This window comes from Polyodon spathula, chromosome 13 (genome assembly GCF_017654505.1).
Source record: "Polyodon spathula isolate WHYD16114869_AA chromosome 13, ASM1765450v1, whole genome shotgun sequence".
In the NCBI taxonomy this organism is placed as follows: domain Eukaryota; kingdom Metazoa; phylum Chordata; class Actinopteri; order Acipenseriformes; family Polyodontidae; genus Polyodon; species Polyodon spathula.
Genome location: NC_054546.1, coordinates 44556925 through 44576581, shown reverse-complemented (window position 1 = coordinate 44576581; position 19657 = coordinate 44556925). Strand labels below are relative to the sequence as shown.

Sequence of the window (19657 nt, the reverse complement as noted above, 5' to 3'; positions counted from 1 at the left end):
CAGCCGCTGTAGGAATGCTTGCCTGACCCCATTTACTTACTAGCGCCAAGCTGGGTCACATAGTCAGAAACAAATTCCACCGAATTAACCTTTTCCCATTGGTGTGGCTCAACACACACACACGCACACACAGACACACACACACACACACACACACACAGACACACACACACACACACACACAGAAACACAGACACACTACTGTATATCAAAGTGAGAGATTGAAACACATCATGACTATAATCACATAAAAAATGTATTTATCTTTGTATAAGGGGACCAGATTTGTACTGACACTGATCTTGAAAAGTCACTTTGACCAGTGAGACCCAAGATCAAGAGGGTTGAAGCCCTGGGAAACTGATTCAGAGCTATGTACTGTACCTAACCTAATCTGTAGGGTGAATGTACTGTCAAGGAATTCATGCTGTTTCTTGAGAGTGGAGCTATAGACACATGTCTGTGGTTGTGGGATGAACCCACGGAGGTCCAAGCCATTCAAATCTCTTTTACAAGACTGTCTCCGGACCAAAGCATCTCCAAACTGCTCAGGTGTGTCTGCAGCAGATCAGCTCTCCTGACTGCTCAGGTGGGTCTGCAGCAGATCAGCGCTCCTGACTGCTCAGGTATGTCTGCAGCAGATCAGCTCTCTTGACTGCTCACATCACGGCTGAGATACCTATAAACCTGTATATTACACACCGTCCTTTAAGGTTTGTTAGTTTCTGTCGATTCATTTTTCGCAGTTTACATGATGTACTGTTATGGGAACTACCATCACACCTCAAGCAGCCAGTGATTCACACTGAGTTCAGACAGTGCTGTTTTTAAATGCCTGCAGGGGTGGACACCACCTTCCTATACTGCAGGTTTGGAGAGTTTGCTGTTCAGCATGTGCACTCTGCTGTCTTGAGGTTTCGCATGGCAGCCCTGCACAAACAACACATCCTGGTGTTAATCTCTATGGCTGAGCTCCAGTTAATCCTTTGTGTTCACGTTGAGCAATACCAAGGAGACTGTGGTCAATGGGAATGGGAACTTATTGAACATCATGTGCTGATTAAGCATTTTGTAAAATAAATGTAGCAATGTTTCTGCTATTGGAACAATTATTACAGGCTTAAAAAAACTTCTCTTTGGTGAGGTATGGTAAAGCACAGGAAACCGCGGCAAAGCATTATATAAACAGTGGTCAAGCACAGCAAGTATTGACAAAACCATGTGGTAGATGTCATTACAAAAACACCAAGAGAATATATTTTTTAAATGTGTTTTTTAGTCTCATGTTCAGTGTTTACAAGCCTGCTCTTGCCTCTGTAGTGAGTAGTTTGTGTTTTTACTGACTGGTTGTTGTTTGCTTTGGAGGTTGTTCCCGCAGATCTCAAGGAACTTGCCAGGCTGGCTAGAGAAATTACATCATGAGCTTGGCCCTGGCAGTTGTTGCTTGCTGTCAGTGTGTAATGCCCTGCCCCTTCACTGTTGCCATGGCACTGCCTGGTCTACATTGTGAGCTGAGTGTGCAAAGCAGTTTTCTGTTTGGTTGTCTGGTTAGTTTATTTTTTAATGATTTACATTTCTCTGAAAGTGGCAGATTTATTGGTTACAATGGAAACAATGGGAGAGCACCAACATTGGATCACATGGGAGCACACATTGCCCCAGTGTTGATACCACAGTGCAGTCTCCATGCCCTTCCAATCCTCAGGCTGTATTTGAAAGTGCAATCTGTCTGATATCACCTGTGAACTGAGCCATCTTTTAACACAGGCCTCGAGGGGTGAAAGGCTGAAGATGAAACCCCTTTGCATCCCCAATCAAACCTTTTCTGCTGTAGCCTGGAATCTATGAAATCTACCTGTCTCTGTTTATTAGATCATGTTAAATGTTTGTGTGTGTGTATGTATATATATATATATATATATATATATATATATATATATATATATATATATATATATATATATATACTATACCGATGATCACGTACTAGTGAATGTGAATTGCCTTGATTAAAGCTGCTTGCGGTTTTGTCAGGCCACAATTGCAGAGCTTTAAAACCATTAGCTTCATTTTGTCCAAATTAGGTTATATAGCAGGATCCTTTACTCAGCACTGCAGAGGAAAACCAAAGAAGTCAGCTTGATTCGTCACAGAACAAAGACACAAGGGCTGTCCAGGGCTGTGCGACCCTCTCACTTACAGATGTAAAACAGGTACAGTATCAATGACTGCAGTGTCAGGTATCAATGATAATGGACTGCAGTGTCAGGTATCAGTGATAATGGACTGCAGTGTCAGGTATCAGTGATAATGGACTGCAGTGTCAGGTATCAGTGATAATGGACTGCAGTGTCAGGTATCAATGATAATGGACTGCAGTGTCAGGTATCAGTGATAATGGACTGCAGTGTCAGGTATCAGTGATAATGAACTGCAGTGTCAGGTATCAGTGATAATGGACTGCAGTGTCAGGTATCAGTGATAATGAACTGCAGTGTCAGGTATCAGTGATAATGGACTGCAGTGTCAGGTATCAGTGATAATGGACTGCAGTGTTAGGTATCAATGATAATGAACTGCAGTGTCAGGTATCAGTGATAATGAACTGCAGTGTCAGGTATCAGTAATGGACTGCAGTGTCAGGTATCAGTGATAATGGACTGCAGTGTCAGGTATCAGTGATAATGGACTGCAGTGTCAGGTATCAGTGATAATGGACTGCAGTGTCAGGTATCAGTGATAATGGACTGCAGTGTCAGGTATCAGTGATAATGGACTGCAGTGTCAGGTATCAGTGATAATGGACTGCAGTGTCAGGTATCAGTGATAATGAACTGCAGTGTCAGGTATCAGTGATAATGGACTGCAGTGTAGGGTATCAGTGATAATGAACTGCAGTGTCAGGTATCAGTGATAATGGACTGCAGTGTCAGGTATCAGTGATAATGGACTGCAGTGTTAGGTATCAATGATAATGAACTGCAGTGTCAGGTATCAGTGATAATGAACTGCAGTGTCAGGTATCAGTAATGGACTGCAGTGTCAGGTATCAGTGATAATGGACTGCAGTGTCAGGTATCAGTGATAATGGACTGCAGTGTCAGGTATCAGTGATAATGGACTGCAGTGTCAGGTAACAGTGATAATGGACTGCAGTGTCAGGTATCAGTGATAATGGACTGCAGTGTCAGGTATCCGTGATAATGAACTGCAGTGTCAGGTATCAGTGATAATGGACTGCAGTGTCAGGTATCAATAATAATGGTCATGCCCGCTCCTTGCTCTGTACAGCCCCTTCAGCAGTCTCTGTGAATGCATTGTGAGTCACCTCTGTGTTTGACAGGCCTGTCTGATTCTCGTGTTGCCTGGGCTGAGCCCGCACTGTCGGATTCCAGGACGCCATGTCACTGACACTTTGATGACCCTTTGTTGAACCCCTGCCAGCTGGAGGCGGGGTACCTGCACTGTTAGCAGCCAGGATGCTAAAACACCAGGCCTGAATAATTCAAGCCGTTTAAGATAAAGCAGACACAATGTTTTTTCAGTTTCTGTTTCATTATGATCGTGACACAGTTACAGGCTCTCTTGTTTTCAGGTCTATCTAATACCTATGTAACGTTAGCAGCATGTTTAGCAGAGTGGTGAGTAGATACTAGTTCAGCCAACCAGAGACCAGTGACCGGGACTGTAACTAGGCAGATCACAATATTAGGATTCCCCTGAGTTTGTACTGGGTGGAGATGCGGGTTCACTGATTCCCCTGTGTTTGTACTGGGTGGAAATGCGGGTTCACTGATTCCCCTGTGTTTATACTGGGTGGAGATGAGGGTTCACTGATTCCCCTGCGTTTATACTGGGTGGAGATGCGGGTTCACTGATTCCCCTGCGTTTATACTGGGTGGAGATGCGGGTTCACTGATTCCCGTGTTTGTACTGGGTGGAGATGCGGGTTCACTGATTCCCCTGCGTTTATACTGGGTGGAGATGCGGGTTCACTGATTCACCTGCGTTTATACTGGGTGGAGATGCGGGTTCACTGATTCACCTGCGTTTATACTGGGTGGAGATGCGGGTTGACTGATTCCCCTGTGTTTATACTGGGTGGAGATGCGGGTTCACTGATTCCCCTGCGTTTATACTGGGTGGAGATGCGGGTTCACTGATTCCCCTGTGTTTATACTGGGTGGAGATGAGGGTTCACTGATTCACCTGCGTTTATACTGGGTGGAGATGAGGGTTCGCTGATTCACCTGCGTTTATACTGGGTGGAGATGCAGGTTCACTGATTCACCTGCGTTTATACTGGGTGGAGATGCGGGTTCACTGATTCACCTGCGTTTATACTGGGTGGAGATGAGGGTTCACTGATTCACCTGCGTTTATACTGGGTGGAGATTGTTGTGCTGGGACTGAACTACTGGAGCAGGAACCATTTCCAAGGTAAAGGTTTGCACCATTTGTATTTGTTAGTATAAAGAAATAAAAATCCAATATGCAAAACCACATTTGTAGTTTAGTGGCCCTTTTATAAATATCTATATATCACAATTTGCATGCAACATACAGCATTCGTGCATTAAAAATATATTGAAGTAAAGTGGATTGGATTGTGATATTGGTGTCTGCCTTCTAATTATAATGATCCATTAGCTAATGAGTGGAGCGGTTCTGAGCTCTCAGGAATGCAGGTGTCAGGTTGCATGCTATGATCAATAACACACACTGAAAACTATAAGAAACTAATTGAAGTAGTTCAACAATACACTATTAAGACACATTTTGAAACCCTGCTGTCCTGCCCATTGCATCTGAAACATGATGCTTTTAACACTGTATTACAGAATACATGTCTGGATACGTGCACATATTATATATATATATATATATATATATATATATATATATATATATATATATATATATATATATATATATTATATATATTTTTATTTTTTTTTGTTTATTTATGGTATTACATAAATATTAAAGTATCGCAAAGCATGCTACAGTACATGGCAGAAAAATAGAACAAACCACAATACATTTGTATAGCATGGCACACATACAACTGCTACAGTCAGACCATTTAAATAACACACAATCAATCATTCAAAATAATACATATTAAAAAAGAAAGCTTTCTGTCACAATAATGCATATTAAAAAAGAAATCGTTCTCTCACAATAATAATGTTATTATTAGGGTGTCTTGTTCATTTCTTCCAGTTAGGTATCTTATGCTTTTTTTTGTTGTTGTTTTCTTTTTTCAGTCACTTACAAAGCAGCCAGTTTGACGGGTGCAGGATGTGTCGATCACTCATACCAGTCACTTACAAAGCAGCCAGTTTGATGGGTGCAGGATGTGTCGATCACTCATACCAGTCACTTACAAAGCAGCCAGTTTGATGGGTGCAGGATGTGTCGATCACTCATACCAGTCACTTACAAAGCAGCCAGTTTGACGGGTGCAGGATGTGTCGATCACTCATACCAGTCACTTACAAAGCAGCCAGTTTGACGGGTGCAGGATGTGTCGATCACTCATACCAGTCACTTACAAAGCAGCCAGTTTGATGGGTGCAGGATGTGTCGATCACTCATACCAGTCACTTACAAAGCAGCCAGTTTGACGGGTGCAGGATGTGTCGATCACTCATACCAGTCACTTACAAAGCAGCCAGTTTGATAGGATGTGAAGAACACTTCCGTGCAGCCCCTCTTCAGTCTGGAAAACAATTCAAGCAGAAAACGTTTAGCCTTGAGTGGTGACTTCCATCACATTCAACTTCCTGCCAGTTTAAACAAGCCTGGCATGAAGACCAGGCTGTAAGAGACAGGCTGGACTCTGGCATCATGGACTGTTTGATTTTTAAACAGGCCCGGCATGAAGACCAGTAATTTCAGAGAGTTTGTAAAAAAACTACTGACCGAAATCAGCGTCACGGGGGCAATAGCTGACTCTATTTATTTATCAATTCTATATAGTTATTTGGAGGGCAGCCTGTCCCTTGATATCTATATGTCTGTCTTTACAACCCTAGTGAATATATTTTTTCTATTTTTATTTCACACTGATTGTGTGACTTCCCCTGCACACTGCGTGGTCGTGCCTTTACCAGGGAAGACTCTAAGGGACCCCTGCACTCCCCTGACTGTGTGACTCCCCCTGCACACTGCGTGGTCGTGCCTTTACCAGGGGAGACTCTCAGGGACCCCTGCACTCCCCTGACTGTGTGACTCCCCCTGCACACCCCCGTGCCTTTACCAGGGGAGACTCTCCAGGGACCCCTGCACTCCCCTGACTGTGTGACTCCCCCTGCACACTGCGTGGTCGTGCCTTTACCAGGGGAGACTCTCAGGGACCCCTGCACTCCCCTGACTGTGTGACTCCCCCTGCACACTGCGTGGTCGTGCCTTTACCAGGGGAGACTCTCAGGGACCCCTGCACTCCCCTGACTGTGTGACTCCCCCTGCACACCGCGTGGTCGTGCCTTTACCAGGGGAGACTCTCAGGGACCCCTGCACTCCCCTGACTGTGTGACTCCCCCTGCACACTGCGTGGTCGTGCCTTTACCAGGGGAGACTGTCAGGGACCCCTGCACTCCCCTGACTGTGTGACTCCCCCTGCACACTGCGTGGTCGTGCTTTTACCAGGCATACTAACATACTTTTTTTGGTTTGATTTTCCCACAGAAGACTTCATATCATTTTATATAATTTTTGGTTATGAATAGTTCAGTTTCATCAGTTTCATAGAAGTTTGCATTTTTGTTCCAGTTAGTACGATACCACAAGTCTTTAGTCCACAGAAATTGCTGGAATAACTCAGTAACATGTTTTAGTTCTCCGTACTAACCACAGGCTCACCCAGTTAGGACGCTCCTTTTAGTTCGTTGCAATTGACTCATGGACACAGAACTATAAAGAACTTCAAAACAGATTTTTTTTAATGACAGTGATGCATGTACTGCAAAATATTTTCGGAAGTGTAATGGAAATTATCTTTAATACACTCCTCCCAGCCAACTATAACTATATAGAACATTCTGAGACTAGTTTCATAAACATTTAAAATAAACACCTCACAATAATCACAAGAAACGAATGTGGACTTTCAACAACAGACACTACAGCAGAGCCTCAACAGAAACAAACAAACAGACTTCACTACTTCCAGGTCTCAAGATCAGTGAACTTCAGAACAAGGGTCACAAAGACCTAAACAGCAACATTAGGATAAAGATTAAATATACTGGTATAGACTGCACCGCTATGAGCAAACACTAGTACAGTGTGCACCGCTATGAACAATCACTAGTACAGTCTGCACCGCTATGAGCAAACACTAGTAGTCTGCACCGCTATGGACAAACACTAGTAGAGTCTGCACCGCTATGAACAATCGCCAGTACAGTGTGCACCGCTATGAACAATCGCCAGTACAGTGTGCACCGCTATGAACAAACACCAGTACAGTGTGCACCGCTATGAACAAACACCAGTACAGTGTGCACCGCTATGAACACACACTTTAGTACAGTCTGCAATGGACACACACTTTAGTACAGTCTGCAATGGACGCATACTTCAGTACAGTCTGCAATGGACGCACACTTTAGTACAGTCTGCAACGCTATGGACAAAAGTTTTGCATCACAAAAATTTTTAATAAACTATATTAACATTTTTCATGACTATTTGCCAATGTTGTCACTTTTTTGTTAGGTATAAAGAAAACTACAAAGCAGTCTGTAATTCATTATGTTAACATATTATTATTGAGGTTTCATTTGACTTTACGAAGCTAAATTAGTTAATTCTATAGGGGGATGCAAAACTTTTGGAGTTGTTCAAAAGTGCTTTCAGTAACACTATAATGAATTAAAACAGCAGCTGTTCAAATCTGAGACACACAAAAACAAGTAACCAGTGTTTCATTAGAAAGGGTTTGCCATAAATGGATAAAAAAAAAATTCTGTACCCAATGAGTGTGGTACTTAAATGTACAAGTTGGTGTACAATCATTTTTTACAAGGACAGACAATGTACATGGTTTACAACAAAAAATATAAATTTCTTTTCAACAGAGAAACGAGCATTGGAACACAGTGATTAACGACAAATCTAGTTCCCTGATGCAATAAATTAAATGTTAATTAGAAGAAAATATACACATTTTGAACACACAGCTGTTAAGTGGAGCCCATTAACAAAATATTTTCTTTTTCTAATAAACACGAACCACTTCGAACTCAGAAGCTGAATTTACATTCTACTCTCGCACGCACACACACCAAAAAGAAAAGCACAACAGTCCGTGCCTTTCTTCCTGTGCTTGCTACCAGTGTTGTCCTTGGAGGCCCAGCACCAGCGAGGACAGTGAATTCAGGTCTCTCATGTGCGGGTGCTCAGAGAGGATCTGATCAATCTTCAGCCTTTGTTGAGGGAAGATATTATAGAGGTGCTTCCTGGTGTCTGCCGTGTCTGCGGCTGATCTGAGCGAAGGCTCATCGGGGCTCTGCGCTCGGAGAGGGGGGGTTTGAAGCCCAGGCCCTGTAGCTCGTGGAGGTCCAGTGGAAGCTGCTGCTGGAGGTCCGAGCTGGGCTCGTGGAGGTCCAGTGGAAGCTGCTGCTGGAGGTCCAAGCTGGGCTCGTGGAGGTCCAGTGGAAGCTGCTGCTGGAGGTCCGAGCTGTGTTTGTGGAGGTCCAGTAGAAGCTGCTGCTGGAGGTCCTGTGGAAGCTGCTGCTGGAGGTCCAAGCTGTGCTCGTGCAGGTCCAGTGGATGCTGCTGCTGGAGGTCCGAGCTGTGTTTGTGGAGGTCCAGTGGAAGCTGCTGCTGGAGGTCTGAGCTGGGCTCGTGGAGGTCCAGTGGAAGCTGCTGCTGGAGGTCCGTGCTGTGTTTGTGGAGGTCCAGCAGAAGCTGCTGCTGGAGGTCCGAGCTGCGTTTGTGGAGGTCCAGTGGAAGCTGCTGCTGGAGGTCCAAGCCGTGCTCGTGCAGGTCCAGTGGATGCTGCTGCTGGAGATCCGAGCTGTATTTGTGGAGGTCCACGTCTAGAGGCAAATACAAAAATACACACTTCCACTGAAAATACTTCAAATATGATCAGAATGATATAGTTTTGTAGATTCATATTCTAGAAAAGAAGCAGTATTCAATAGGTACCTTAAGTCTTTACGCATAAACTCATCCAATCTGGGTCCAAATCTCCCAAGAGGATCATCTGGTATCATGAATATATCACCAGCAAATGTATACTGTAAAAGCCTATTGAAACACAAAATTACACATGAGCTGCATGAATCGCTGATAAATGTATGCAAGCAAGCAAAAAAAGATCTCACTAAGTTTCCCATCCTTAACCCCTGTTGTTGATAAACTTGGTGTTGGTTTGGAGGGTTCATTCAGATACAGATACCACTGATAGTCTCTCTAGCCTGGGACTAGGGTTAGGGCCATCTATCACTTGTTTCTAACCAGGTACAATTTACCCGTCTATCAGGCAGGCTGCTGTCCTGCATGGCCACTCATCTCTGACTGCTTCAGACACTCAAGGAACCCTCTCAGTTACTAACAGGCAGGTTACCTTTCTTTTATGATTTGTTTCCATGCTTTGGATTCAGTTACAAATTCTCTTAAATTGTCATTTGTGACGATGACTCCCCCAGTTTTTTCTGCCAGGTGCAACAAGAACCTGTAAACAATGAAGACACGCAGGTCAGGTAACATTGTGTTAGGCTACAGTGCATTGTGTTTTCTATTGGCTTTGGTTGCCTCTTGCGGATCCAGTGGTGGAAGGTTTCTAAAGGAATCCCTTTCCACTGTTTGAATGAGCTGCTCATGAAAAGATGAGGGAGCAGCAGCACTGGCTAGAGGCAGACTAGACGCGGGTCTGCCCTTGAAAGCAAGCTCTCAATGGCATCTCCCTTCACTACAGTGAATATGGCTTTGGTGTTATACAGATATATAGATATAGAACTCCTACCTGTCATCGTGAGATGCGATTCTTTGTCCACAAAACATTCTAGCAGGCGTATAGGACAGAATCCCCAGCTCTTCCAACTCTTCTAAAAAATGCTTCTCTGTTAAAAAAAAAAAAAAAAAATACAAACAAATGAGACACAAACAATCCGTGTAGCAGAGCTGTGATACATTAGTATACATCATATCCAGAATATATTGATCTGATAGTGTGTGACGGGAACACAAAGCGTTCCCCCTATTGGTTTGAATACTGCCACCTGCGTTTCTGCTCCTGAGATACTCGGAGCAAAGAACCCATACCTGTAATGAGGGGATCATATCTCTGTCTCCACTGCGGAACAAACACAGTGATGTGTCTGTGTCCGTATTTCCAGAAGAACTCTACTGCAATGGCGATCCCACGACACGAAAAGTATTTGTGCAGCCCATGCCTGGAAGAGAATGTGAGGAATGGGTGAGGAGCATTCACACAAAACGGATGCACTGAAGAACTTACAGCAAAAGAAAAGATGAAGAAAAAGTAGCGCCTCCCCTTCTAACATTGTGACCTGGATCAGCTTGAATCCAAAAATAACCCTTCTTTCAGTGAGGAAGTAGACAGTGTTATGTATGTGGGCTGTGGTTCCATCTTACAGCCCAATACTGTGCATTTTAGCAGGTGAACAAAGACAGGGAACTTTTACTAACAAAAAAACGTTAACAAATGAGTCTTCTGATTTACAGGAATCTTTTATTTATTTATTTATTTATTTATTTTTTAAGTCTTTCTCAGAATTAATTTCTACGAAATCAAGAATTTTTCACATTGCACCTGCACAGCACACCAAACTGCAGTGCACGACTCAACCTCTATCTTTGAATATTAATCTGTCATCTAACCTTACAGCATCTGTAACTCTCCGAAATTATGGGGACTAGTTTTTCGTAATCAGTTTTACAAAAGAACAGGCTATATCATGACCCTAGTTACTCGACAACAGATACCGAAAAACATACAAAAGACATAATACTGGGCAAGGGAGAGCAACAAACCACAGTGCCTACACACAGTAACATCACCACCTCAACATAGTACTGGGAGGGGACAGCCCGAGACGTAAGTGTATAGTGAGTGGTCGAGTGCTGGCCAACAAGCAAGACCTCCTTATGACTCACAGCAACACAAAGGTCACAGTTACACTATCCGTTAGGTACTGCTGATCTTACAGAAACACCAATAGCCAACATGGGCACTGGAAGAGAGGCCCAGTCCTACACTGCAGGGGCTACGTGTTTCACAATACTTACCCCATGGCCACATTGCTGCCATCAATTATGACGTTCTTTAGATCCAGCCTTCCCGGTTTATTTTCGAGACTCAGTTTGTATTTTGTTTTCAGAGACTCCTGAAAGCGTTTCTCTCCCGTCACACATGAAGTGCTTGGCTTCTTAGGTTCAGTCGCAGGTACGAATGCTGCTGCCTCATGGGAAGGCATTGTTGCGATGAAAGTCTGCCCGGAAGGTACAGCCTGAAAGGAAGAGGAGGAGGAGGAGCAGCCAGAGTGTTTATCTGGGGGTGGGCTGGCGTCCTGTCTGGAAGAGAGTCCTGCTGAGCTCTGCACAGGAGTGACGGACTCAGCCGGGACCGGTTTAAACAACAGCTTCCCAGAGCTCCCTCTGAAGTCTGTTTCTTTCAGAGTCACCTTCTCTTTCACTAATCTAAGAGCAGGTTCCACCGAGGACCCGTCAGTCTCTATATCACTTTCATCTTCATCGTCACCGATTGTTGCCTTTATGCGCGGACACAATAATATGTTCTTGGTCAGCCAGAGGGAGTCACTGTGCTGTTCTTGTCGACAGGCATTCAAAGGCTTTATGCGCGGACACAAGGATATGTTCTTGGTCACCCAGAGGGAGTCACTTTGCTGTTCTTGCCGACAGGCATTCAAAGGCTTGCAGTTCTTCACATCACTTAATATGCTACTGCGCTTTTCCTTGCCCTTGCCCAAACGCACCTCTGGCTGGACCAATTTTTTCGATCCTTCACATAAAGTCTTTTTTGAGCAGCTAGGAGCTTGGGAGATGTGATGCTTTTTTTCCCCTCCTTGCAGCTGTTGATTTTCTTCCTCAATACGTTTGAGAAGCACAATGGGTTCCCCCCTTTGGCCTATCTCCTTGATGACTTTAACCAAAAACTCGTCACTGTCCATGTTGCTGTCTACCATAATGACCGAGCCATCAGTGTCCTCATCACTGAGTATGTATGTGGGGCTGCCAGACTTGACGACACTATAGGCGCTGTCTTTGCTTTCAAGTGAAAACTTCCTCTTTGTATCCCGATCCTCACTGCCCGAAGATCTCCTCTTGCAAGACTGTCTCTCCTTCGGTGCTGCTGACTCCACTGGCGGATCCTCTTCAAACTCTGCGATAAAGGCGTTCAGTACTTGGTTTGACAGTTCTGTTACAGGGGTGCAGGCTTTTCCTCTCTCTGCCTCTTGCTGGTTTTCTGTGTTTATACAGGATACATTGTTTCCGCACCTCGGGTGAGACTGCACTTTGTCTGAAGTGTCTTGAAACTCAAGCCCTGTAACCCGCTGCACCTTGCTCTTGGTGAAACTCAAAAGTTCTCCTTTTAAGGTGCTTGGCAACAGAAGCAATTCCATGGTATACTTATCAGCATGTGATTCTATAAAATTCTTAAATGCCTTCTTCACCAAAGGCTCCTTTTTACTCGGCAAGCTCTGGTTTTCTACGAAGAGCTTTACAAACTGCTGAATCTGACTCTGCGCCATCACCACGGCCTCAGTCCCACCACGAATGCACAGCAAGCCCATCTCCACCACCGACACATCGGCGCTCGTGTCCTGCACGAGGCAGTTGATGAATAATTTCTGTGCGCCAACAAATATGCAGTGCATGTCCTTGGGGTACTTCTCCATCTCTTGCAGATCTGGGTTACAGATACCCTTGATGTATTCCTGGAACCAGAAGGAGACACAGCACAGTATTCAAGCCATGGTTCAGAAGACAACTTTAATTTCAGAAAGCTGTGGAAAACTATCCCAACTGGACTATTTATTTGAGGTGAAAAAAAGTAATCATAACTTAAAGAGTAAGTAGCGAGGATCTGAAAAATATAACGTTACACGTCCCCACGTTTTGCTACAACTGTTAAAAATAGCTCCTGTCATTTTTTTTTCATTTTTAACATCATGACAACTTTATACACTTTAAAGTCTGTTTCAAAGCTCTTTTCAAAATGTCCGCTCTAGTGCACTGATAGTGTCAGGATTACTGCCCACACTGTCAAACAGGTAGCACAGCAACAACGATCCACAATGTGGTACGGAACAGAAAAGACAGAGCATGTGTTATGTTGTAGTTTTTTTGTTTGTTTTTTTAAATCGCTCTTCCTGCAGTGGAGGACACATTTCAAACCTCAGTGCACTAGTGCAGCCATTTTGAAAAGAGCTCTGAAAAAGACTTTAAAGTTGTTAAGTGTAAAAAATTGTCAGAATGTTAACAATGAAAATACAAATTACAGGTACGTTATTTAAACAGTTGTACCAACGCTATATTTTTCAGAACCCCGCTACTTCCTCATTAAATTCGGTTTAAATTTCAGGTGAAACGTTGTAAGTGACTGCAAGTGATGCATTGTTCACACATCCTATCTTGTAAAGCGCTTTGTGATGATGGTCCACTACGAAAGGCGCTTTATAAAAATAAAGAAATAAATAGCTACACGCCTTCAGTGTATTTAACCTGCTTATGATCTAGGGGTTGCCAATGGTCGTTTCTTGCATTCCTATATCAGTGTATTTAACCTGCTTATGATCTAGGGGTTGCCAATGGTCGTTTCTTGCATCCATATATCAGTGTATTTAACCTGCTTATGATCTAGGGGTTGCCAATGGTCGTTTCTTGCATTCATATATCATTTGGAAGCAGACACCAATGTTCACCATACCGGTTCTTGAACAGTACTGTAGGCCCGGACCACGTGTTCTTTCTTCCTCTGGAATGTTATTGTGTTGGCACGCGCACATGGGGTCAGGGGTTTTGCCAAAACTTTCAAAAGTTACGCTAGGAAGGGTGACGTTTGCAGTTTCATAAACTATGTTTGTAAAGAGAATGACCGTATCTATCTCTGTACAGCAACGCCAAAGGCTTACAGTAAGTGGTTCTGTGAGGTTTTTTTGTTCTGTCACGAGTAATGTTAACACTACGACTGCGACTAATACCAACGTATAAAACACAAAGACCTGGTACCTTGGCCTTCCATACATCTTCCTTCTTCCCCGTCAACTGAAGCGAAACCTGCCTCGTCGCTTTGCTTCCGCGACCCGGGTCCAGCAGGCCTACGATTGTGAAATCCACCCTGAACAGCAACTCGACTTTAGGTTTGATAGATGCCAGAAAGCTCTGCCTCTCCTCGGGGACTGTGAATTCGTCAGTAAGCATCTGTGGATGTTGTTTTGCTGGACATGACATGCTGCTGCTGTAAATCCCAGAACCGCCAGTAGAACAGCAAGGCAACTCGCTGTTTGCCCCCCTGGCAAGCCCTGTTGACATTTTTTATATTTATTTGTAAATGTCACAAAAAACGCTATTCTTGGTCTTTCTTTAAAGTAACTCGACAGCAGGTTCGAATCTTTTTCATGTTTCAACGACTCTTTGAAAGTCCTTGTCAACGTCACCAAACAACGACCAACGACTATGTACAGCGCGGTTCATTCAATTTAAAAAAAAAAAAAAAAGTTTTACAAGACATACAACGGGTTGCAAAATAATATAAAACACTTTTTTTCATTGCTCATCGATCTACTCTGCAGCCTGGGCTGTTTAAACCGTACGGCGCAGTGAGTTTCGTTTGTAGCCTCATTTCCCCAGTCTAAATGAGACAACTAAGCAGAATTTCTTTACGGAAAACACATTGCACGTACTCGCCATACAAACCACACGTGACAGGCCTCAGTAAAATAGCAAGAGGACTATAACCTTACAACAACAGGGCCCTGCATGCACAGTTTAATTGGACACGTGGTTTCCATGATAGAGTTCTTTTAAAACTAGGTTGCTGTGACATAGTTGTGACATCTTCAGAACAGTCGTCACCTTTAATATTCAACACAGGACAATAATGCATTATTAAAAGAGGCTAGCCGGATTTAAAAAAAATGAATAATTTTTGTTTTTTCAAATAATGATAATTATGATAATGGTACCCTCTTGTGGATAAAGAAGGTAGCGACGAGTAGAAACAACAACAACAGAAAAAAACCCAACAAAAACATTAATATCTACATTCTGTCTCGAGAAAACAAAGGTTAAAATAAAGGAATTCAAAACCAACATTTACTTGAACATGTTTTTTGAAGCTACAGTCTCACAATAATGTCCTGTTTGAGAAGTGGAATGCACTCTGCTTTCTGACTGTGTTGCAGAGAAGCCTTAAGAGCAAGGTCGCTGGCAGATGCTTGTGTGGTAATTGTTGCCACAAAGAGGATATTAAAGAACGAACATTAACATTCCTTTTTCAGTTGAATCCTCGGTTTCCATTAGAGACGGGCTCTTTGAAATTACAGCACGATTGTGTGTAAGCTGCTGTATAGAAGTGTGTGCTGTGCTGATGAGTGGACTCTGGGGCACAGTGACAGCCATAGCTACAGCAGCACTTGGCTTTTCAGAGACTGCCCAGACCCACAGGGGCTCCTCCAGGCACAGTGATAGTCTCCTATTGCAGTGCCCAGGTAGGGATCCATGCCTGTTCGCTTAGAAAACTTTACCACAGTAAATTTGCACAGTAATTCTGCAATTTTTTCATGCTTTTCCCATGGCTATGCTATACATTTACCATACTTGACCACGTTTTACCATACCTCTCTGGGTTTTACAATGCTTTCACTGTGTTGTTTTACACTGATCTTTATTACACTGATCTTCATTACACTGTGCTTTATTACACTGTGCTTTATTACACTGATCTTCATTACACTGATCTTTATTACACTGTGCTTTATTACACTGTGCTTTATTACGCTGATCTTTATTACACTGTGCTTTATTACACTGATCTTTATTACACTGTGCTTTACTAGACTTTGCTATGTTTTTGAATTGGTAAACTCTTATAAGTCAGAGCAAGAAGCAATCAGCTGCATATTGAAAGCAACTGTGTTGTAGACACAGGCAGAGAGGCAGGCAGGCAGGCAGGCAGATGTTTGTTCAGGCAGACAGATGTTTGGAAGCTTGTCCACAGACATGTTGGCATCTTGGAGTGCATTCCAATAGCGCATGGCTGCACCAAGGACACAATGAGCGAGGGGCGCTGCTGGGTTAAAGTGCAGTTCTGTGTTTGTCTTAATATTCCCTGAGCCTAGTGCATATGGTGCTGTACCCACAGAGACCTCCAGGGTGCACTCTCCCTCTCTGTATGAAACACACAGGTCCCGACTTTTCTTTCTGGGTAAGTGTATTGACATGTTGTAATGCTGAAATCAATATGTTTCATTATTTGGGCTTCAAACTTATAGAACTTGGGAATATTTTCTTTATTACAGTTCATTCAAGGGAAATGTTATTTAACAAGAAGAGAGCAGCTGCTCCCATTGGGACCAGACTGTAATATCTTGTGATGTGAGCCGTTTCCACAGACAGGCTCAGCTCACTGAGGCCAGGAATAACAAGAACAAATCTCTCAATTCAGCAACAAAGTCATGAGTCCAGCTCCATCCCCATAGTGACACTTTATTAGGACTCGCTTGATATTGCCATTCTCTTCTATTATACTGTGGGCCTTACTTTAAGTTACATTTTATATATATATATATATTGTGACAGGTCTGCAGTGTCACAAGTATGTAGAGGTTTCACCCGTCTCCTGAAGTCTCAATAATATGTCCTGCTTTGACCTGCACCTTCTTTCCACTGAGACTGCTGATATTTCTGTAGTAAGCAGTCATTCAGGGAAGAGTGGATGACTAGTGTAGTCCCCTAATATCCTAGTAATTCATCAGGGCAGTGATTCAGAATAGGATGTTTCAGGATTACCAGCTGAAGAGGGCATGGATTTCAGTGCTATACTGGTAACTGTAGCTATACTGGTAACCTCACAGTGTATGAAGTGAAAGGGTTACCCTTCAGACTCTGTGCCAGTTCTTCAAGGCCGAGCTCCAGGTGCTCACATGGAAAGCAGACGCGTCTCTCCTGCCTGCTTGATCTGGGAATGGATCCCAACGCAAGGACGTTTTAATGTGAACACTCCTGTTTTGTGGTAATCGCTCAGAAAAACAACTGCGCGGAAATTGACAGCACTGAGTAAAAAGGAGCCGGGCAGCCAAGCCTGTGCTGCTCCAATGCAGTTCTACTCTGTCTGCTCTGCTACTGACAAAATCAAACTGCCTTTTGGTATTGTTTGAGACGGCCGGAACGCTCCTGCCGAAGAGAAGCACCCGAGGAATGATAATAGGCGTGCGGCTAGCACTCATTCCAAGTGGAAACTGCTGTCTGTACAGCAGAGCTTTTGCCTTTGGTACTTAAAAAATCAAGCTTGCTATAAAAAAATACAAATGTGCTTACAGTGTGGTTCTCTGAAATCAAGAGAGTCTTGAGGGGCTTTCCTCTACAGTGTAATTTACGATAAGGTCAGGACTGAGAAGATTCTACAGCACGTAGTTACTCGAATTTACCAACAATAAACCCAAACTGCACCTTTTAAAAGGGGTGTTATACTGAATTCAGGTCCAGCTCAATCAAGGTCACTCTTTTCATTGCCTTTACTTTCACTTCAGAGTTTGCTGTATTAGATCTCATCTTCCATTTGTTCACCTGGTCCCACTTTCTGTGGTTTAGTTTAAAACAACCCTTTGGGTTCTTATGGGTTCGTACCCCAGACCCCAGTTAACCCTAATCTTGGACTTTCTTTCCTCAGTTTCTTATCTTCTACAACGCTGCTGTGTGACTGGGTTGTGTGGCACACATGCAGGGGCCACACTCAGCAAGAAAGACACAAAGCTTTGGCTCTGCTTGATTTCAAAACTGAGTTCAGCTGCTTCAATACAGAACTCTGCCAATATCAGTTTCTGTTGCTGCAGAAAAACTCACAGCACTGAAAGACAGTCAAACTAACAGATGCTGGGGTCTATGCCAGATTTAGCTGTAAACGAAAGCTGTAAGGTACACCTTGGTGCATGATTGTAAAAAGTTAGTAAGAGAGTTGCAGCTTGTTTAAAGGTGCTGCTCACACCTGGGGCAAGGAGGGAATGTGCAGGCACCTCTGAGCCACTCAGTCCCTCTCCCCTTCACAATGAAGCACTTTGAATAATAACTGGAATCCTCACCATTCCGATTGTCCAGCACACTTCCAGGATGGTGGTTCTGTGAATCAGGCTGTGCTTCCCTTCATAGCTCTAGGTGTCGTTGTTTCATTAGTGTGGGTCTCTGTGGGACACTGTATTTCCAATGGAAGCAGTGAGGTTAACACAGGGCTCCGGCTGGCAATAAAGACATCCAGTACTGTTGACCCGAACACAATGCTATTTATCATCCTGTACCACTCTCTGGGGCTGCAGCCACATTCATCATCACTCCCCTTTAGGGAACTCCTCATTCCTCAGAATATTGTTCATCACCTGCTCTTAGACTGGGGGGTAGATTCCAGACATTTCAATCCAATCAATGTGGATCTTAACCCACTAAATGCTGTTCCCTGCCATTCTAAATACTATCCATGGTGTTTGATGGCATTTCCAATGGAAAATGACTGAATAAAGCCGGCTGATTTACAGCAATCCCTTTTTTCTTTTTAACACAATGCAGCAGCATTAAAAACTCATAGCACTTCAAAAATAACCTGCTAATTTATATAACATGCATCCTTCGCAACATGCTATCATCATCTTTAGGGCACTAGTATTGCAAACCTTGTTGTGTATGTTTGCAAAGTATCATGTGTTTGGTTAATAGGGAGTATGACAGTTTAATAAAACTTATAGAGGGCAACGCCTCCCCTTATAAATGTTTCCCATAGTAAAAGCATAGCAAAGTGTAATACAACACAGTGAAAGCATGATAAAGCATAGGTAAGCATAGTAAAGAATAGTGAGGTATGGTAAAGCATATTAATAAACATAACAAACCAGGGTAAACTCTGGTAAATACATCGATAACCAAGGGAAAATTATGGGAAAACTGCAAAAATACTGTGGTAAACTTTTTTAAGGGTCTCGTTGATTATAGGATCGTATTCTATGTCTATGTTTGATTCTGAGTCTATGTTTGATTCTATGTTTGATTCTGAGTCAATGTTTGATTCTGAGTCTATGTTCGATTCTGAGTCTATGTTAGATTCCGAGTCAATGTTTGATTCTGAGTCTATGTTCAATTCTGAGTCTATGTTTGATTCTGAGTCTATGTTTGATTCTGAGTCTATGTTTGATTCTGAGTCTATGTTCAATTCTGAGTCTATGTTTGATTCTGAGTCTATGTTTGATTCTAAGTCTATGTTTGATTCTATGTTTGATTCTGAGTCTATGTTTGATTCTGAGTCTATGTTTGATTCTGAGTCTATGTTTGATTCTGAGTCTATGTTTGATTCTGAGTCTATGTTCGATTCTGAGTCTATGTTTGATTCTGAGTCTATGTTTGATTCTGAGTCTATGTTCGATTCTGAGTCTATGTTTGATTCCGAGTCAAT

The 19657-nt window shown here is 43.1% G+C and overlaps 1 protein-coding gene across 1 annotated transcript; it reads right to left on the bottom strand.

Moving 5' to 3' along the window:
• Positions 1-6970: 6970 nt before the first annotated feature.
• Positions 6971-14838, bottom strand: LOC121325446 (NEDD4-binding protein 1-like). Its single transcript, XM_041267922.1, has 7 exons — positions 14233-14838; positions 11269-12938; positions 10282-10412; positions 9983-10079; positions 9584-9691; positions 9163-9264; positions 6971-9050 (listed from the first exon to the last, which is right to left on the bottom strand). Exons 1-7 carry the CDS (start codon positions 14533-14535, stop codon positions 8339-8341), a joined length of 3123 nt encoding a protein of 1040 aa, XP_041123856.1. The 5' UTR covers positions 14536-14838; the 3' UTR covers positions 6971-8338.
• Between the last annotated feature and the right edge of the window lie 4819 nt (positions 14839-19657).

Coding starts and splice junctions, on each gene's coding strand:
- LOC121325446 (XM_041267922.1), bottom strand. CDS start 14,535: ATGTCAACAGGGCTTGCCAGGGGGGCAAACAGCGAGTTGCCTTGCTGT. Junction 12,939..14,232: donor AAGATGTATGGAAGGCCAAG/GTACCAGGTCTT, acceptor TTCTGGTTCCAG/GAATACATCAAGGGTATCTG. Junction 10,413..11,268: donor GGCAGCAATGTGGCCATGGG/GTAAGTATTGTG, acceptor ATTCTCTTCCAG/GCATGGGCTGCACAAATACT.